This window comes from Cucumis sativus, chromosome 6 (genome assembly GCF_000004075.3).
Source record: "Cucumis sativus cultivar 9930 chromosome 6, Cucumber_9930_V3, whole genome shotgun sequence".
Lineage (NCBI taxonomy): Eukaryota > Viridiplantae > Streptophyta > Magnoliopsida > Cucurbitales > Cucurbitaceae > Cucumis > Cucumis sativus.
This window is the reverse complement of record NC_026660.2, coordinates 8,131,854-8,152,188: the sequence shown is the minus strand read 5'-3', so window position 1 is coordinate 8,152,188 and position 20,335 is coordinate 8,131,854. Positions and strand designations below refer to the sequence as shown.

Genomic DNA, 20,335 nt, shown 5'->3' with positions numbered 1-20,335 from the left:
TTGAGATTCACAATTTTTAAAATTTAATAATCATTCATTATAACAAACATATGTCAAACATGCAGTATTACACTATTTTCATCCGATCTTCTTCTTTATTCTTCATTTCATCATATATAAATTTTTCGTCGATTGACCTTATCAGCATGTTGATTTCTTCCTCAGTATCCTTTGTGTCCTATTACAATTATGTATACATTTTAGTTACTAAGATGATTCTAAACATTATGAATGTCTATATTTGGTTCTTTTCTTTTCCTCATATCATAAGCCATCGCCCTCTTGTCCTTGGGTGGTAGGTGTTGTTTCTAATGTGCTTAATTTAGTTTGTCCATCTGGCCCTTCGAAAGTATGGTTCCTATTTCCAGCCGTTTTTCTTTTTCCTTCCTCCTCAAGATCGTCATTTTTTTTCTTCTAAGCACTTTTGGATTGCTTGGTTCCAAGTTTAGTTCGCCATCTTGGTCTTTTTGTTTATTCTCTTCTTCTTTATTCTCTTTTTTCTCCTCCAAGTCTCTTGTTCCCTGCATTCCAAATATAGTATATTTTAACATCCAGTTTCATGTACACATAAACAGAAAGAAAATTTTAGTTTATATCACATGCTTACCATATACTACATGTACACAAATATGTTTTGAATATATTTAATTTGTTCCATTTGTTTTATTATTATTATTTTTTACTTAATTTAACAAAATATCTTTATTGGTTAAACTGGTTAGGTTTGATTGCGTTGATTTTCTATAGAATTACAAAGTATTTGTAGATACTACATGCCAATATTATTTATTTTCAGATTAGTTCCACAATATATGACAGACTATATAACATATGTTGCTAACACAATTACATTGTAATTTATGCTTTTAAATAACGTGATAAATTGTTCGTTCTATATCATCATCACATATTCAAATATTAATATTTATTTGCTCACATAATCATATACTTTTTCAATCCAAAGAACTTAACAATAAGATGAATTTGTTACAAAACCAACAATAAGAACGATGTCTTAAATAGCGTCATTGAATCATAATTATGGTTGTTTAACTAACCTAATTTTATAATAACCAATAGAATTAAGATTTTCCAAACATAGTATATGTCAAGTATAAATGATGACAAATTTGGGACACACAAAAAGGAAAAAATTAGATCATTAAGATATGGCATCATTCATCTGGATATAGGATAATCTATATATTGAAATACGTATTTGAATAGCTAAAAAAAAAAGATAGAATATTGAAAATAGCACAAAGACAGTTTATTTTGTAAACAACATTCAATCCGTTAAAGCTTCCAAATCCGTTAAGGTAAGTTGAGATACAAAATTTTAAAAACAATAAATAAATAATTAAAGAACTAAATCCTATTAGATATGGAATTTAAAATCACTCAAATAGAACTCGATGTTTTAACAAAATCTGTTGATTGTATTTTGGTCAAATAATTTGTTTCATTACTTTAATTCCAAAATTTTGTAAGATTTTGATGAAATAATGTTAGAGAGATCTTGTGCTTGTAAATTTCTTGAGTTGGTGCAAAATTCAAAATTTATCAAAATTGAAACACCCAAATAATTTTGAAATTTCAGTCCAAGTTATCTAAAACATTTGGGTAAAAAAAATAAGAATTTTTTATAGCTTTTTATTTTATCAAATTTTGGGCATATTTTAACACAAATTGCTTTCTTCCAAATCTTAACGGTTCTATCTTGAGCAACATCAAATATATATACTTTATTAAACAATACCTAATATATATTTTTAATATCAAATTAAATTTAAATTTTATATCATTCTCCTCAAATAAAATAATGTCATATATAAATATAACAGTTTTAATTTTTTTATATATATTTTAAACAATTTATTAAATAATACATAATATATCATTTTGATTAGAATTAGAATTTAAATTCTAGAAGTGTAATTAGGCCCTCAATCACAATTTTGCAATTATTTGAATATTTTTTTGTAGGGTTTCATTTGGGGAGGAACAAATTGCACTCAAGAAGAAGATGAGGCACATGAATAAGAGAGAACATTTAAACAAATAAGAATTTGCTCTTCAACCGATTGAAAAATTCTTCAACCATTTGCCAGGAGATTTTGGAGCGGACGACTAGAATAAATGTGGAGCGGAAGAATGCTTTTCGGTAGAGGGATGGTAGAGATGCTTTTCGGTGGAGGGATACTTTTCGGAAGAATGCTTTTCAGTGGTGGAAAACGGTGGAAAAATGCTTTTTGAAAGAATACTTTTTGGTGAATGAATGTAAATTTGTATGAAGCAGAAAGAATGCTTTTCAGTGGAACAACGAATGTAAATTAAAAAATTGCTAGGATTTCAAAATAGAGATTTGATGCCTTCAATGTCTGCACCGTTTGAATGTGATGTATAATTGTTGCATAGATTTGATGGTGATGATTTTTTCTTTTTTTGTTTTGTGAAAATTAAAATTTTCATAGGTTTAATTAGTTGGAGAGTTATTTTAATTACAACGTATTTTGAGTTTATTCCATTAATCTATATACGATTCAAGTTCTTTTTAGTGTTTTTTAGTTAGATATGGACATTTAAGATAATTGTCCGACTATTTTTTTCTTTTCAAATTTTGTGTGTTTACTATTTGATCAATTTAAAAATATACTTATCATTATACAAGACAACCTCTATTCTGCCATTCTTTCTCGTCACCTCAGTGAAAAATTTGGCAACGTTACATTCACCTCTATTCTATTTAGTAATTAAAAGAGAAATTGGAATGGATAACAATTTCAGCAATAACAATCAAGTATATAACAAAATTTAAAAAAAAATGCAAATATAGCAAAACTATCACGGATAGACTTGTATCGCCGATACACTTCGTATGGTCTATCACCGATAGACCAATATTTGCAACATAATATATCGTTGATAGACTTATATCAATGATAGAATTTGACAAATTTTGCTATATTTACAAATTTTTTAAGATGTTGCTATATACTTAATTATTTTGAATATAATTTCTAAATTTCCAATTATCCCGTGTAAAACCCCTCATTAGATCTCTCATTAGATGGCTTAATATATGAACACGGGCATCACGGCCCAATTCAGGCCCAATTTCCGAAGAGCTTAGAAATGGAAATTCAGCCACCGGTAGTAATTCTTGATTACGCAGAACCACAACCATCTTCTTTTCACTCAAATCTGTGCATGAGATACGAAGCTTGGAATCTTCTCCGTTGGCCTCCCAGATCTCTAACGTGTTCATGCTCTAATGGAGTATCGAAGGATTAAGGATCAGGTCTGATTCCCTTTTCTTTCTGTTTTCTCCAATATCTCCTGTATTTTTTCTACTCTCAATTACAGATCTCTATTTCTTAGTTTCCCCTTAACTATTCTGTTCATTATTGTTTAAGCAGTGCTTATTGTTTGAAAACTGAAAGCATTCCATTAGCATTTCGATTTTTGTTCTGAATTGTATGAATATATACTTGTAGGAAAAAGATGGCAATGGGGACGGCAGTGGGGTTGGTGTTGCTGTGGCAGATGACATAGAGAGCTTGCGCGCCGGGAAACCAATTTCAGGTGGTATTTTATCGTGCGGCTCTCTTTGGGTAATCTATCTTTGTTCGAATCGAGAGTCTTCGCCATTGTAGTTTGATTTCGGTTTAAACTTCTTGTGGTTCTAATGTGTTCGTATACGATAACTGCAGGGAGTAATGTGGCAAAATTGGGAGCAAATTCTTTTGATCGTTCCAAGTGGCAACAAAAGTATGATTATGAAATATGAGGAAACATGTTAGATTTCGATAAAGTCTTCATTAGTTTCCCTTTGGGTTAGATTTTAATTAATTTATTTTTTCAAATAATTTGTTGAATTAGGTCCATAGTTACGCTTGCACTGACAGTTCTTACTAGTTCACAAGCAATACTCATCGTGTGGTCCAAGAGAGCCGGAAAATATGAATACAGTGTTACAACTGCAAATTTCATGGTGAGTAAAACCAGACACTGATTTGATGTTTTATTATTTCTTTACTAAATGGGTGGTTGTGGCATATTCATGAAGAGTATCCTTTGGCTTTGGTAATAGGTGGAGACTTTGAAGTGTGTTTTGTCGCTTGCAGCTTTGAGTCGAATCTGGGGAAGTGAAGGGGTGACTGAAGATAACAGGTAATTTCGCCAGCTTCCTTTTCTTCTCTGTTATGGAAATTAGATTTAGTTCATGGAGGAGTTGATGCAATATTTTATTTTCATTTCAAATTAGCACATACTGGACAAAACTCAAACTGTCAGAAAAATCTACTGGGTAGATTAACAGGCCATCAAGAGCCACAGTTTCTCTTTTATGATAGGAAACATGTTTTGTATACCATATGAAGGGATCTTGGTTGTACACCTTTTGAAAGGGTCTTTTTTATACATCCTTGGGTATTTCATTTATTTAATGAAATAATTTCTTATACAAAAAAAAAAAAGAGAAAAAGAAAAAGAACTGGGAAGACGAGGAAAATGCAAAAGAATTCAAGAATTCAAACTTGAAACAGTTTAGTTATTAGAATTAATCTATTAGGACAACGTCCTTACGGTTCATTATTCTTTACTTTTGTGGTTTGATGGGCTAGACAAGAAATATGAGTAGAGAGGTGGTGGAATAATTCTCAGTTTAACTGATCTCAGTCGGGATGGCTATGACCAATTGTGCTGTTTGTATTACTATTTATTTACTGTTCTTGGCCAACATGCTTTTGGCAACATTCAGTTTAGTGACGTAGTGAGCATTCTATATTTTTCTTCTCATTTGTTCAAATTTGACTAGGTTGAGCACAACGTATGATGAGGTTATTGTATATCCTATTCCTGCAGCACTTTACCTTGTCAAGAATTTGCTCCAGGTTTGTTTTTGCCCTTTTTAAAGCTGTCCCCTCAGTCTTTTCCACCATTACTTAAAATTCAATGTCCTTGTTTATGCAAGTGTATTCACTTTTATTGTTTATACGTGACAGTATTACATTTTTGCTTATGTGGATGCACCGGGTTATCAGATATTGAAGAATTTTAATATCATCAGCACTGGTATTTTATACCGAATTATACTTAAGAAAAAGTAAGTCCCATTACTTAGAGTTGAATTCTTTTAGTTATAGAAAAGAATAATTGACTGCCAAACTTAGAAGTTACTATTGCATAGCAAGTATGCTCATACAGCAAACGGAAAAGAATTACGTGAAAGAAAAATTGTGAACTGGGGAAATACATTTATTTTTCATTTACACATCTTCTCAACCCCACCCCAACAATCCTTCCATGAATGATGAGCTAATTCAGGCACCATGACTAGGTTATTAAGAAAACTTGCATTTTAAGCTGGATATGAAATGACTGCTGGAAGAACCTCTAAAGTTGCCAAATCTTCTCAATAGCTTGAATTGCAGTCATTGAGGAATACTTATTTGGATTAAGTTTTAACAGGAGTCATATTTCAGGTTAAGTGAGATTCAGTGGGCAGCATTTATTCTACTATGTGCTGGGTGCACTACTGCACAGTTAAATTCAAAGTAAGAGTTCTTTTCCAACTGTTCTATTGCTTACTACTAGCTTGCTATTATTTGGATCTCTTCTTAGTTCCTATTGTATATTCAGGATGCTTCTCGCTACCAGAAATGCCATGAAATTTCTTCGGAACTAACTTTTTTTCATTTTCAGTTCCTAACTCAATTCCGTGATGACTGTATTTATCCACCAACAGATACTTGTTCCAAATTTTATTTTGTGATTATAATTACTGAATCCATTATATATTTAATTTTCTTTGCAGCTCCGATCATGTTCTTCAGACACCTTTTCAAGGTTGGGTGATGGCTATAGTGAGTTCCCATCTGTAATGCTTTATGAGAGAAGTGTGATGTGTGTTTTATGGGAAGAGTGATCCTTAAAGTACTTATTGTCTTAATGGTTGTTTGTTTATGTAGATCATGGCGCTCTTGAGTGGATTTGCTGGAGTGTACACTGAGGTGAATTACTTGTGTTCAATTTTAATACTGTCACCATTTTTTGAATCATACAGTTACCATTTCTTGAAAGAGGAAGGCTCCCCACCCCCGAGCAAGAAGTTTCATTATGTTAAATAGGTTTCTGTTGAAACATGCGATACTTTGATAAACCTCTGTTGACTTTGTGCTGGGTTTCAGTTTGGAAGCCATGGGACAGTTCTGTTTAAGTTAATTTCTGATCGGTGCTTTTTTCATTATGCGTAAAATTTTCTTCTGTAGGCTATAATCAAGAAACGGCCTTCAAGGAATGTAAATGTACAAAACTTCTGGTTATATGTGTTTGGCATGGCGTTCAATGCTATTGCCATGGTGATTCAAGATTTTGATGCAATCGCAAACAAGTAATGTTTTGCTTGTGCACATTTTTTCTCTCCATGATTTGAAGAACATTAATTTATGATTTTGATTTGGATACATTTTTTCTTTTGTTTGGGAAAATGGGCTATTTTCTAGTAATCCATACCCAGAAAATCTTAAATTTTGTTTGCCACCTGAATATTTTGTTCGACTATGCTTTTGTCAGGGGGTTCTTTCATGGTTACTCATTTATTACGGTTCTCATGATCCTAAATCATGCCCTCAGGTATTAAACAATTGCACTCTAAGAGTTATTAGCATCAATAGTAGATCTTATCTTAGGCTGACTTTATGGAAATCTTCGTTATTCAGTCAATTAAGTCTTGTGGCTTTGTGCGATAGTATGGAGATATACACTACAAAAATAGCACCCAGTCTATTTTCTTATATTTAGAAAAATATGGTGACAGCATTTGTTTTTCCAGTGGCATTGCTGTATCTATGGTGTTGAAGTATGCAGATAATATTGTGAAGGTATTGCTTCTTACAACTACAAGGCCTTAATTCCTTCGATGAATTTATTTGTACCTTTATCTCACAAAATATAATTACTTATGCGTTGCATATGATGATATCTCTTGCAGTTTTAGTTTGGAATTAATTCACATATTTTTTAAAATTTAAAATTTATTATCGTTGTTCAATACAAGTCTATATTATTTAAACAATATGAACGCCATGGAAATTTGAATAGTGCCAGGGTGTTCTGTAGAATTTAAACTGGAAGCGATGTTCTAATCTGGATCTTTTGAGGACCAAAAGAATATATTCTGATAGCTTTGTCGATCACTAAGGATCTCTTGATGAAGATTATCATTCTTCTTAATCTAACACAAACTTTGCACTGCATGTATACTCAAAGTCAAGCCCGTTGTTTCAGTTCAACAATTGTAACATCAGCAACATAAATTTTTTACCATCTTTATTGGTACTTCTTAGTTATTAAATAAGGCTCTTATTATGATGTAAGTTTGCAACTTGGCGCGCAGGTTTATTCTACCTCAGTGGCCATGCTTCTTACAGCAGTTGTTTCTGTTTTTCTATTTGGGTTTCATCTTTCCCTTGCTTTTTTCCTTGGATCAACGTAAGTTTGTCCTTGTTTATAACTGGATCCTACAAGCATTCTCTCTATACTATACCCATAATTTTCCTTGCTAATGTACCTTTATCCTTTTGATTTTTTTGCGTTTATAGCGTTGTATCGGTTGCTGTGTATCTACACTCAATCGGGAAGCTGCAAAGGTAGTGACAGCTTTGAATGGGTAATCCAAACAACTACTGTTCCTTTTATATCATTGTATTAGGGGTACTGCTCTCCTGTTGTTTTTGCCCCATCATATGTTTCAATTGGTTAGCTGAGGAATTATGGATTCTAACTACAAGCTAGATAACAGTTGATTGGCATATAAGAAAAAGCAATTGTTACAAAAAAGGGAAAAAAAAAAAAAAAAAGAAGTAAGATTCAACCCTCGAGTCCTAGTGCGCTGGGGAATTCAAGCTCCACCTGGTTAAGCTATCGGATTTATGGATGATGGTGGGCGATATCTGAAGCAGTTGTAGAATGTCAAGTTCTTGGGGTTTTGAAATGGTGTTGGTAAAAACTATACATATAGATACCGCAAATTTTTACCTATTCAGTTTGCATAAGAATTAACTAGACTTCCCAATTTTAATATAAGTTCAACAGGGTTTAAGACAGACTTAAGCAATATTTGTTTCAAGTTGGAATATTTATTATAATCATTTGTTAGCTTTTGCAAATCTGAGGCATCGGTATTTGTCACCATTATGAATGATTTCAAGAGCTCCATCTTCGTTGTGTTGGATGATTGCAGTTCCTCCTTTAAGAACCTCCATTTTCTCTTTTTCAAACTCTTCTTTCTCCATTCTCAATATTAACTCTTGCCTTGCAACCTCTGCCTGAATAAATTAAAATCACAACCATCATTTTCTTTTTTTCTTTTCTATAATTTAGTCACTATTATGATTTATGAAACTGTTCATACACCTCTCTCAAACATACAATAATGATACACTTATCAATCTTCTTAACTATTTTTTACAGTTTTTTCAAATCATATTATCATATTTTATCAATCCATATGAATAAAATTGACTAAATTGTAAATTTTTTACTACCACTGAATTTGTAATCTTTAAAGCAATATTATAACTAATATAAACGGAACTTGTTAAGATGTGTGTTCTTCACCATTAGGTTAAAATTTCAAATCCTTCTGACTGCTTTTTTATTGAAAAATAAATAGGTCCTTCGATAACACCTAAAAGAAAAAAACTTTCATATAACCTAAATATATCCACAGTTAATGAATTCTTAAGCTTCTTTTTATTCGAAAAAAGTGGAACTAAGTATAAAGGTAAGCAAGTTGATTGCTTGAAAATTTCCTTTCGCGTGAACTTGATTCCTATAAAGATGAATAAACGTAGTGGAAAATTTCTGAGCAATTATATATTTTGGAAGGTTTTCAGAGAGAAGCGGAGTTTTCCAACAACATAGAGCTTTGGAAGCTCAGTCTCGATTAAGATTTGAACCACCATTTGACTAGACTATTTGTTGAGTGACTTAGTGGTTCTTTCTAGTAGTTGCGATGCAAATAAGTGTTTGCGTACGAGATTTATTGAGTGCATGTATTATAAGTCTTCATTCGTGGATCACCTCCAGCAGGAGTCCTACTTTTAGGGTATGGAGCCACTGTCATCAAGTATAGTGTGCATAGGCACTAAAAGTTTATTTAGAGTCATCACTCTCCATCTTTCCACACCTCCGTCAGACTCCACACGATATGTTCGTCCAAACCTGATTACTCATTTAGCCCATGAATGAGCTTGAAATTGATGTCCTCTTGTCTGTGATTGTGCTTGCAAGGGGAGATCGCATTATGCAATTTTCTTGCGTCTAGCAAGTTACAACAACTTCGAGGTCCATCAATCTTTTAAGTCATTTGAACTTGAAACTGATTATTCGATTCAACCATGAAGTGATTGTTTAAACCTTTTATAGTTTATTAAAGGAAAGACTATCGTAAATAGATATCTAATTTTTTAAACTAAGAATCTTTATGATAGGTGTGAAACAGTGGAATACAAACTTATAGGCCCCTCCTAAGTGCACTCCAAAAGGTTAAGAATGGATTCTTGGTGAGTTAAGAATGGAGTCCGTTTACATCTAGAAGTATTGTTTTTTCAAATTAAAGGAAAAGACTGAATAACGTACTAATCAACACTTAATTGCTTAAGAACATCTTATAATAAGCATTTTTCATACACAAAAATTTCAATTTGGTGCCAAAATTCAAATATCAATCAAAAGATTGGTGAAACTCCAAAAATCTAGATTTAGTAAGTAATAATGGTGAATTTTAGAAATATCCCAAATTGAAATTCAAATCTTATTTAACACTAAATTAAAAGGAAAATGATTGAAATAACACTCAAAGTTCCCACCAATTATATATAGCATAGTTTATGCCCCAACCAGTCTAATGACTCATCTCGAACAAAATCTGAACATTTTAAAATGCACATCCAATCTAGTTTTTCCGATCAAAAGCTTTGAAGAAGAAAAGGAAGGAATTTTTGGTGGTTTGCCCTTGGAAACTATGTATGAAATATAATCTTCATGATTGTGTTACACACTATGGCGTGGGATTAATTTTAGGGAACGATCGAGAATTAAAAGAGTTGAGCATTTGAAAGTACCTCTCGGCGTGATAGCTGGGCGTTCCATCGTTCCCGGTCACTGAGTTGCTTTTCTTCCTCCTTTCTCATTCTATTTTCAACATCAGCTTCCACTTCTGCCTTCACTTCTTCCACGAACTTCTCTACCAACAATTTTATTTTCCACAACATTTTCTATCTCAACTTCTCATCCCCTGTTTCCTATCCCATTACTCCCTTTCCACACAAAAGCTATTATTATTGGCTTTCCTCCTTTTCACGAATGATGCAATTTGGAGTGAGAATCCAGCCACATCCCATTTTTTTACAAACTTGTGCTTATCAGCTTCGAATCTCCTTTTCATGGATGATTTAAATTTACCTCTTTTGTGTTTTTAATCCTTCCATAAGCCATGCGAAGGGCAACTTCCATCTTGAACCATGCTCCCACCTTTTGTTCTGTGTCGGCCCACTCGTTAGTCGACGAGTTCACCAAGTTTTGCTATCAGAGGGATCTTCCAAGAGCTATGAAAGCGATGGAAGCAATGCATAGAAACCGTCTCTCGGCTGATGCAATCACTTACTCCGAGCTCATCAAGTGCTGCCTTGTTCGTGGGGCTGTACAACAAGCTCGGCTTGTTCATGAGCATGTTTTCTCAAATGGTTACGAGCCCAAAACATTCTTGATCAATACTCTGATTAATATGTACGTAAAATTCGGCCTCTTGGATGAAGCCCGGAATCTGTTCGACGAAATGCCTGACAGGAATGTGGTCTCTTGGACGACTATGATATCTGCTTACTCCAACTCCAATCTTAATCACAAGGCGTTGGATTTTCTGATATTGATGCTTAGAGAAGGTGTTCGACCTAATATGTATACGTATTCTTCTGTTTTGAGAGCTTGCGATGGTTTGTTGAATCTCAGGCAGCTACATGGTAGCATATTGAAGGTGGGTTTGGAATCTGATGTCTTTGTAAGGAGTGCTCTGATCGACACTTACTCAAAATTGGGTGAACAACATGATGCCTTGAATGTTTTTAACGAAATGATTACTGGTGATTTGGTTGTTTGGAACTCCATAATTGGTGGTTTTGCTCAGAACAGTGATGGAGATGAAACCTTACATCTTTATAAGAGAATGAAGAGAGCTGATTTTGTAGCTGATCAGTCTACATTAACTAGTGTTTTGCGAGCCTGCACTGGGCTAGCGCTCTTAGAGTTGGGAAGACAAGTCCATGTCCATGTATTGAAGTATGATCAGGATCTAATCCTTAACAACGCACTTCTTGATATGTATTGCAAATGTGGCAGTCTAGAAGATGCAAACCTTCTTTTCACTAGGATGATGACCGAGAAGGATGTCATCTCATGGAGCACTATGATTGCAGGGTTAGCTCAAAATGGCTTCAGTGCGGACGCACTCAAATTGTTTGAAGCAATGAAATCTAAAGGTCCAAAGCCAAACTACATCACTATACTTGGAGTTCTTTTTGCCTGTAGTCATGCCGGGCTTGTAAATGATGGATGGTACTATTTTCAATCTATGAAGGAGCATTTTGGGATTGATCCTGGAAGAGAGCACTATGGTTGCATAATCGATCTTCTTGGTAGAGCTGGAAAGCTTGATGAAGCTGTGAAGTTGATCCACGAAATGAACCATGAACCAGATGCAGTCACGTGGCGAATCTTGCTTGGTGCTTGCAGAGTTCATAAGAATGTGGATTTAGCCATATATGCTGCTAAAGAAATCCTGAAACTGGATCCCGCTGATGCTGGGACCTACATATTATTATCGAACATTTATGCCAATTCCCAGAAATGGGAAGATGTTGCAGAAGTTAGGAGGAAGATGAGAACTAGGGGAGTGAAGAAAGACCCAGGATGCAGCTGGATTGAAGTGAGCAAACAAGTTCATGCTTTTATATTGGGAGACAACTCACATCCAAGAATAGAAGAGATAAAGAGGGAGCTAAGCCAATTAATTCAAAGATTAATGAGACTGGGTTATGTTCCAGATACAAATTTTGTGCTGCAGGATCTTGAAGGAGAACAGATGGAGGATTCCCTTCAATACCACAGCGAGAAACTGGCAATTGTGTTTGGTTTGATGAGTTTGCCAAATCAGAAAACCATTCATATAAGGAAGAACCTTAGAATCTGTGGGGACTGTCATATCTTTGCAAAACTTGTTTCACAGTTGGAGAATCGAGTAATCGTCATTCGAGATCCTATTCGATACCATCATTTTCGGGGTGGTGTGTGCTCTTGTGGTGATTACTGGTAACAGGACCGTCAGTCTATTATCAGCTATTTCCAACACACTAAGAGCTTCCTTGGAGTGACTCTTTTGCCTTGGAATACCCAAGGGTTGTACAATTCCTCAAAGCTAGTTAATCAGCCATGTTATTGAAGTTTGATTGTTGTAATCAAACGGAATACGTTATCGGAGACTTCATCAGATTTGGGATCAGCAATTATTTGACAGCAGCAACAGCAAATCTTGTGAGGCCTCATTGGTGTGTGAACACTGGATACCATTACCAAGAAGTAAGGTAAACACATAACAAGTGGAGAAATCCATATCCTAATTGCAAGGATGACCATAGAAGCAATTTTCAAAACCCCAGACGAGAAGCTATTTAGTTCTTCCAGCAGTTGGGAACTTTTTTTTTCTTTGCCTGAGACCTACTTGCTTAATGGGGAATTGGGCTTCTTCAAATCCAGAACTGTTCCCCAGAACAGGTAATGTGGATGTCATTCTCTTTTAAACTATATTCCATTTATTTTTTTGTTAGTTTTTTCAAGACTCTTATTACTAGGGTGTGAATCCATATAATATCGTTTTGGGCCAAATTTGGATAACGTTTTAGGAGGTAACCTCATTTGTCCGCTACATCAACTAACGGTGAATTCTACTTGAGTATCATTTAAAAGCTACTTTCGAGCTTGAAGGATCAATTGAAAATCAAATTTGAAGCGTGAGATGAGGAGTTTGATATTCAAATTCTATGAAAGTTGCATAAGCTTACTCTTATGATATATTGTTATAAGATATGTCCTTTATTGTAATTGTACATAGTGTCTAGGGGTTATTTTGTTCTCTACATAAATATGACTCGAGATGAATAAGAAATATACTTCTCTAAATTCTAGATTACATGGTATCACAGACATTAGGGTTCTGAATGACCGTTAGCTTTCTCCTCCAAGGTTACCTTCCGTTAACTATTTGTCGACACCACCCATACCATAAGAAGCGCCACCTCTGTCCGCCCAAGTCTATATTCGCCGATCGTCGGGAAACACTGGTGTGAGCTTCACGTGTCATCAGAATATCCCTGCACATCATCCATGCGCCGACGCATGAGGACTTCGATTTGACTTCCATCTTCTAGGCTTGTCTCGAACCTCTGTTTCCGGTCAGTCGGAGCTGTTGGGTCTATCAAATAGTATTCAGATTCAACGAAAACTAAAGGCTACGCCATTGTTTTTGGGTTTTCTTCCAATTTTACAGCGGTTTGGATTGACTTTTTTCTTTGTTTGTGTGGACTACAATTAGTGTGTGACTTCAATATGGCCGACATAAAAAATTTGGTAGTCTCCAACGTTATTCCCTTAGTCTCTAAGATCACATAACATAAGTTAAATGTATCTAATTATTACCATAGGTGTCAGACAATTTTGTTCTATTTTAGAAGTATAATCATATGATCGAAGATCCCCAGAAGATGCAAAGCAGAAGAAAGATTGGCTTTGTGATGATGCCCGTTTATATCTTTAGATAAAAAACTTCATTGATAGTGAGATAATTGAATTGGTTGATCACTGTGAGTTTGTTAAAAAGCTTCTGGATTTTTTAGATTTTTTATATTCAGGTAAGGAGCAAGTACATAGAATGTTTGAGGTTCGTATGCAATTTTTTTGTGCTGAACAAAAAGCTGAGTCTGTTACCAGCTACTTTATGCTGCTTAAGAAGATAACTGTCGAGCTTGGCTTGTTGTTACCTTTGAATCGTGATGTTAAAGTTCAACAAACTCAGTGAGAGAAGATGTCTAATATGATCTTTTTGAATGGACTCTTACCTGAATTTGGAATGGCAACCACAAATTCTCTCTAACTCTAAGTTTCCATCATTAGATGATGCTTTCACTTGTGTCCTTCGCATTGAAAGCTCTTCGACCGGTGTATCTATTCCTCAACCTAGTAGTGCTCTCTTTAGTAAGAGCAATAACCCTCAAGCACCTCGAGCGATAGATAGCAATGTTAAGAGTAATAGTTATGATCATCGAAAATCAGATTTGGCAGAGATTGTTTGTAACTACTGTCGTAAACCATAATCTCTCTAACTCCCTGTTCTTCAGGATGTAAAAGATGAGGTCAGGTACGCAGGTGGTTTTCCCACATATTAATAACTTCCTTAAGTAGGGGAGTTATTTAGGGAACGTGGGTGGTTTTCCCACGTATCCCATAATCTCTCTGACTCCATGTTCTTTAGGATGTAAAAGATGAGGTAAGGTACGTGAGTTACAGAGAGCTTTTGAAGAACTTTGGCAGAATTCTTTGAAAACAAAATTCTCTCTAAAAATTCATTTTCAATTTTGGTTCCCACAAACAAATCTCAACTCAAAGAATAAGGAGATCTCCAAGCTGGGATGCCTCAAAATTGGTCATTGGCAGATATAGAGTCGTCAACGAACGTAGTGCCTTTTACTCTTCTCTGTAATTTCTTTATTTCTTCTCTTCTCTGTAATTTCTTTATTTCTTTTGAAAGCGTGTTTAGCCTTATAGAAATTAGTTTTTGTACTTTTACCAATGCACTAGTATTTTTAGATCTCAACTAATTTCAGTTATGATTCTGTTAAATATTTTCGTGACTCTTATCCCTTCGATAAGGAATGTAGATGACTAATGTGTATTAAACTACCTTAATGAATTGAGGTATTAAACCTGTGTTTAAATGAAAATGATTTATGAAATGCATTCTCAACAGGTTTTAAAAAATATCACTCACTAAGTCTGTTGATTTATGTTTAAAATTTTTCCCTCCCCAGGTTATTAGAAGCTAAGAGATCGTTTAGAAATGTAAGTGATTGTTTGAAAGATAAGCTATCAGTGATAAGCGATCAGTGACCGTGTTAAAAGGTAAGCGATTGGAGCTCAGCGATCGAGTTGAAGAGCTAAGCGATTGTTGAGGGTTGAAGACTGTGAAAGCTTTTGGCATTTCTTTGTTAAGCTCTTGTTTTGAGAATTTGTATATTGTTCTATAGTGTTGTAGACACTTTTTGGATTATATTTAGTTAAGTGTTTGGAGCAAAGCGTGACAATTTATTATTTTATTTTTCATTTCTGTCACTTTTATCATTAAAATAAGATTTTGCTATTTTTACACAGTACCCTTCAATTTTTGCTATTTGTGCTATTTGTCTAGTTGACATTTTTTTCTATATATCATTAATCATAGTGATGGATAGTGTTGATGAGTCTTAAGCACCTTTTATGAAAAAGATTAGTGTAATTTAGTTATATATCGGGTTAATTTTCATAAATATGACAAAACACCGGTCCGTGTAACAAAATAAAAAAATTCATGATATTTTCATAAATTTCAAGTTTACCCTTGAATAATGCATATGATCTTTTACTCATTTTTCTTTTTCTTATTCTTTGCAATTTATTCTTCTCTTCATATTATTAATTCTTCTTCATCTTACACTATTATGATTATTTAGGTAAATATTTATCAATTTCTTCATTTCTTTTATGCATTTCTTCCTTCTTGTTTCTTTCTCATTTTGTTTTTCTTCTTGGTAAATGATTTAAATGATATTGGTACATGATCTAAACAATCGTGTACCAATATTTGAACGATCCGTTGTTAATCAGATAGATAGAGATAGATCACAATCACTCATAGATGGTTTTGATTTGGTACAAGATCGTAGGATAAAATATCGTTTAGGTTAGGTTGGGTACAATTGTACAAGATTGTTTAGACTTGGTACACGACCGTTTAGACTTGGTGCAAGGGTACACGACCGTTTAGACTTGCTACAAAATCATTTAGACTAAGTAGAGAGGTACAATATTGTTTAGTACAAGTTCGTTTAGATTTGGTACGAGATTGTTTAAATTGAATACAAAATCATTTTGTCACCATATGTGACTATTGAGGGTGAAGGTATTTTTGTTATTTGCTTGTGAACTTTTTCTTCGTTTAAATTGTTGTGTAAATATTGGGGGAGTTTGTTCTATTTTTGAAAAAAATGCCTATAAAACTTTTTTAAAATTTGGTTGTTTTTCTGCCCTTGAAATCTTTCATTGTTTCTTTGTGAATCGATGGCCCAGCTTTTGGTTACTATTGAAGTGGGGGTTTTAGCTCAAATTTCATCATTATCCCATCTCCCCAATATCAATGGCAGAATGGACCTCTGTCGTCTTCTCTTAACCCCACCCTTTCTCTTCTCCATTCCAATTTCTCAATAGTTATTGAACTTAATTGTACCAGGGTCCTTCTGAATCTGAGCCATGAATTTCAAATCTCTCCATTTTCTCCTTTCCATAATAACTCTCTTCTTCTTTCTATCAATTTCTACTTCCGAACAGGACCCATCGTCTCCCTCTGCAATCATATCCAGGTTTCAACAATACCTTCAGATTAATACCGTCCAACCCAGCCCCCAATACTATGAGGCTGCTGATTTCATCATTTCTCAGGCCAAATCGCTCTCCCTTGAATCTCACACAATTGAATTCGTCGAGGGCAAGCCTCTGGTCATTCTCAAATGGCCTGGTTCCAACCCTGAACTCCCTTCCATTCTCCTCAATTCGCATACCGATGTTGTTCCAGCTGAGCATAAAAAATGGACGCACCCTCCTCTTGGAGCTCATATCGATTCCCATGGCAATATCTATGCAAGAGGGTCTCAGGATATGAAGTGCGTTGGGATGCAGTACCTTGAGGCTATTCGGCGTTTGAAGGCATCTGGATTTCAGCCTCTGCGCTCTGTTTATTTATCTTTTGTCCCGGATGAAGAAATTGGTGGCCATGGTGGTGCTGAGAAATTTGCTGAATCCGATGAGTTCAAGAAATTGAATGTCGCCATTGTGCTTGATGAAGGTTCCGAGTGCACCCCTTTTTGCTGATTTTTCTGATGGGTGAGTTTCTTTCATCCTTGTGTGCTTCGCATGTTTAGACTAATGTTGTTCGAAAATCATCAGGGTTGCCTTCTCCGGGTGAGAATTATAGGGTGTTTTATGGGGAAAAGAGCCCCTGGTGGTTGGTGATCAAGGCAGTGGGAGCCCCAGGTCATGGAGCTAGGCTTTATGATAACACTGCCTTGGAGAATCTTTTCAAAAGCATTGAGACTGTCAGAAGGTTTAGAGCTTCACAGTTTGATCTGATCAAAGCTGGTTTGAAGACTGAAGGAGATGTGGTCTCTGTCAACATGGTCTTCTTAAAATCTGGCATTCCATCTCCTACTGTGAGCTCATCTTTGAAACTTGTTTCTCCATGAATGCTTTTAGCTGTAATCCTTCTAGCACTAATAGATGAAACTATCATTCTTCATTTGAGTATTAGTTCAATCATTGTATCAGGCAATTTGGCTAGAATTTATTAGTATTGTCCTATTTTTCGTTTGAGTTCCAAGTTGAACTTCAAAAGCAATGGTTTTGACGGTTGAAATAATAGAATATTTGGGTTATTATATCAATCAAGAATGTCTTGGTTGAATTTTTTATGTTGGTTTTATTATGTTGGATGTCATGACAGACTATTTTGTTGATATTCTGTGTCATACAAAAGAATCTTTATGCTTATGAAATCCTGTTGCCATTATAACCTGATGGCTTACTCTACTTTTCTACCAGGGCTTTGTCATGAATCTGCAGCCATCTGAAGCTGAGGCTGGTTTTGACGTTCGCGTCCCACCAACTACAAATCCAGAGTCTCTTGAGAGACGAATTGCAGAGGAATGGGCACCAGCCTCTCGTAATATGACGTTTGAGGTAACAATTTAGGGATCTTTTGATTCTGGCCTAAGAAGCGTGGAATACAATCACAGCATGTATTCTAAGGAGCAAAGACACAAATAATGGACATATATACTCGAATATATGTTATTATATCTAATTTTCAATGACTTTGCATTATAAATTCGTTTTTCTATGTTTAAAATGATAAAATGTGTTACAAATGCAGTGTAGAACATCTATCCAACAAGTGGTGGAGTGATGGATGTCCAATACACAGCGGACTCAAACTCAAATATTTGCTTAAAAAATTCTTACCACTATGACTTGTACAGACTATGCTAATTCCACTATCACTTTTACAATGTAAATTCTTCCTCTCATATCTTTCCTTGTGCTTGATTGTTGCAGTTTAAGCAGAAGGAGTCTATTTACAACAAGTTTGGGAAACCAGCTCTTACTGCTATTGACAAATCCAATCCAAGGTGGAATCTTCTTGAAGAAGCTGTAAGAAATGCGAATGGAAAACTTGCAAACCCAGAAATCTTTCCTGCTTCAACGGACGCCCGATACTTTCGAAATCTTGGCCTCCCTGCAATCGGCTTCTCTCCAATGGTCAACACTCCTATTCTTCTTCATGACCATAATGAGGTGAGAATCTTATTCCTCCGTTCTTCAGTTCCAGCAGAAACTTTTAAGTTGGGTGGTAGCATAAATTTTTGTCATAGTTTGCCTTCGCTTAACTTTTTTACCGTAGGTTGAGATGTTGATTGATCATAGTAAATTAATTGATAAACTGAGCAGCTAAACCACTGTATTCCTTTACCTTCATTTTAATTTTTGGAGTTTTCGGATATGGATCTGGTTGGTCGTTTTTGTGGGCTGACATTGAACTGCATTGTTTTCTAAGTCATTAATATGTTCATTTGTTCCAGTTTCTAAACCAAGCCGAGTATTTGAAAGGCATTGAGGTGTATGAGTCAATAATCAAGGCTTATGCTTCTTACGACGGTGACAAACCGATGGAGAGCTTCAAAGATGAGTTATAAGAAAGCAGCAAGGCAGTGATATCCTTTGAGCATTCAGCTACGAGGTTCGAATTTGCTCTGTAGGGATCAGGCAACTTCAGAGCATGGGGTTGGAAGGGATATGATTCTGTTCCCTAATTAATCTTCTGGAACATTACTTCATTGAATTTTGGTTGTGCTTTATTTGCAAGTTCCATATAATAATTCAGGCAGAAGAATTTTCTATCAAATAAAGTGACAACAGAATTGGCTTTGGAATAAACTCTTGTGTGTCATGGGGATTGGAATTTGTTAACCTGGGGATTTTGGAGGGATCAATTCTTAGAAGTTAATAAAATAAAATAGTTTCAAGTGAGAAAGAATTTGCTATTTTACTCTTTTGTCCTTATTTATTGCAGAACAATTATATTAATAATTATAAAATACCTTCTAATCAACTAACAATTTTAAAGGCATAAAATTTGACAAATTTACTTATTGAATAAATAATAAAAATGTATAACCATGGTCAGATGAAAAAAAGAGTGTTTGCAACAAAAAAAAAATTATGATATGAAAAATCTACAAAAAAAAATAGAAAATAGTAAACAACAAATCTACATTGAAACAATTGTAATTATTGTTATGATAAAATAAAAACGTAAAACATTGTTATGATAAAAGATGGGGAACAACAATTAATACGGTGAAAATCAAATAAACAAGGAAAAGACTAACTTTGGGGGAATTAACATAGATGTAGAAAACAAAAAAGGTGATTGAGAAGAGTGATGATATAAAAAAAAAAGTGATATTTTTAGTTATGGTAATATATTAGCTATGTTAACAAGATGTTTAAAAAAAGGTGAAATTGAGAACATATTTTTTTGAAGTTTAAAATCCACAAATTGTGCTCGTCGGAGTTGTTGCATGCTTTTTGTAGCATTCTTGTTTGTCACTTGCTGCCTTATAATGACTTGTCAATGATACACTTTTACAACCATGCATATGTGAGACATTGTAGGAAGAAAGCAAACATGATTTTAAGCATATTTAAAAGTTCTCTCCTCCATCTCACGCACATCATAGTTCTTCACCTATCTATCTTAGCTTTGACATGCTTACAATAACCTTCTCGGGTTTTTATTTTTGTTGTCACCTCCAAAGCCCCCACTAGCTTGGTATCTGTTGTGAGAGGTAGTAATACGATACAAGGGTGGAAAAGTGTGTTTATTCGACTGCCAACAAGTAAAAGATAATATAAC

At 34.6% G+C, this 20,335-nt stretch overlaps 4 protein-coding genes across 7 annotated transcripts; 3 read left to right on the top strand and 1 right to left on the bottom strand.

Moving 5' to 3' along the window:
- The first annotated feature begins 3,124 nt into the window (after nt 1-3,124).
- Nucleotides 3,125-8,171, top strand: LOC101213027 (CMP-sialic acid transporter 4). The gene is made up of 15 exons (XM_004139927.3): nt 3,125-3,301; nt 3,498-3,585; nt 3,714-3,771; nt 3,883-3,994; nt 4,094-4,173; nt 4,820-4,895; nt 5,007-5,107; nt 5,487-5,558; nt 5,819-5,867; nt 5,973-6,014; nt 6,273-6,394; nt 6,577-6,636; nt 6,836-6,884; nt 7,400-7,494; nt 7,605-8,171. Exons 1-15 carry the CDS (start codon nt 3,275-3,277, stop codon nt 7,654-7,656), a joined length of 1,083 nt encoding a protein of 360 aa, XP_004139975.1. The 5' UTR covers nt 3,125-3,274; the 3' UTR covers nt 7,657-8,171.
- On the bottom strand, nt 8,049-10,312 carry LOC101213270. Its single transcript, XM_004139928.3, has 2 exons — nt 10,131-10,312; nt 8,049-8,330 (listed from the first exon to the last, which is right to left on the bottom strand). Exons 1-2 carry the CDS (start codon nt 10,278-10,280, stop codon nt 8,151-8,153), a joined length of 330 nt encoding a protein of 109 aa, XP_004139976.1. The 5' UTR covers nt 10,281-10,312; the 3' UTR covers nt 8,049-8,150.
- A 163-nt stretch (nt 10,313-10,475) lies between these two features.
- Nucleotides 10,476-15,485, top strand: LOC101213511 (pentatricopeptide repeat-containing protein At2g03880, mitochondrial). 4 transcript variants are annotated; one of them, XM_004139929.3, is made up of 2 exons: nt 10,476-12,834; nt 15,144-15,485. In XM_004139929.3, exon 1 carries the CDS (start codon nt 10,502-10,504, stop codon nt 12,374-12,376), a length of 1,875 nt encoding a protein of 624 aa, XP_004139977.2. In that variant the 5' UTR covers nt 10,476-10,501; the 3' UTR covers nt 12,377-12,834; nt 15,144-15,485. The 4 variants fall into 4 exon arrangements, with proteins under 4 accessions (XP_004139977.2, XP_031743103.1, XP_031743102.1 ...); XM_031887243.1 differs by lacking the exon at nt 15,144-15,485 and adding an exon at nt 13,303-13,697; XM_031887242.1 differs by lacking the exon at nt 15,144-15,485 and adding an exon at nt 13,263-13,697.
- A 931-nt stretch (nt 15,486-16,416) lies between these two features.
- LOC101213747 (aminoacylase-1) lies at nt 16,417-19,453 on the top strand. The gene is made up of 5 exons (XM_004139930.3): nt 16,417-17,209; nt 17,311-17,573; nt 17,962-18,099; nt 18,475-18,714; nt 18,999-19,453. The coding sequence occupies exons 1-5, from the start codon at nt 16,618-16,620 to the stop codon at nt 19,110-19,112; spliced, it is 1,347 nt and encodes a 448-aa protein (XP_004139978.1). The 5' UTR covers nt 16,417-16,617; the 3' UTR covers nt 19,113-19,453.
- The last annotated feature ends 882 nt before the right edge of the window (nt 19,454-20,335 follow it).

Bases quoted from the DNA above. Each gene is read 5' to 3' on its own strand.
- LOC101213027 (XM_004139927.3), top strand. From the start codon at position 3,275: ATGGAGTATCGAAGGATTAAGGATCAG. The intron at 3,586-3,713 runs GTGGTATTTTAT...CGATAACTGCAG, and splicing joins CGCCGGGAAACCAATTTCAG to GGAGTAATGTGGCAAAATTG. The intron at 4,896-5,006 runs GTTTGTTTTTGC...TATACGTGACAG, and splicing joins TTGTCAAGAATTTGCTCCAG to TATTACATTTTTGCTTATGT.
- LOC101213270 (XM_004139928.3), bottom strand. From the start codon at position 10,280: ATGTTGTGGAAAATAAAATTGTTGGTAGAGAAGTTCGTGGAAGAAGTG. The intron at 8,331-10,130 runs GTACTTTCAAAT...TAATTTATTCAG, and splicing joins CCCAGCTATCACGCCGAGAG to GCAGAGGTTGCAAGGCAAGA.
- LOC101213511 (XM_004139929.3), top strand. From the start codon at position 10,502: ATGCGAAGGGCAACTTCCATCTTGAACCATGCTCCCACCTTTTGTTCT.
- LOC101213747 (XM_004139930.3), top strand. From the start codon at position 16,618: ATGAATTTCAAATCTCTCCATTTTCTCCTTTCCATAATAACTCTCTTC. The intron at 18,100-18,474 runs GTAACAATTTAG...TGATTGTTGCAG, and splicing joins CTCGTAATATGACGTTTGAG to TTTAAGCAGAAGGAGTCTAT. The intron at 18,715-18,998 runs GTGAGAATCTTA...CATTTGTTCCAG, and splicing joins TTCTTCATGACCATAATGAG to TTTCTAAACCAAGCCGAGTA.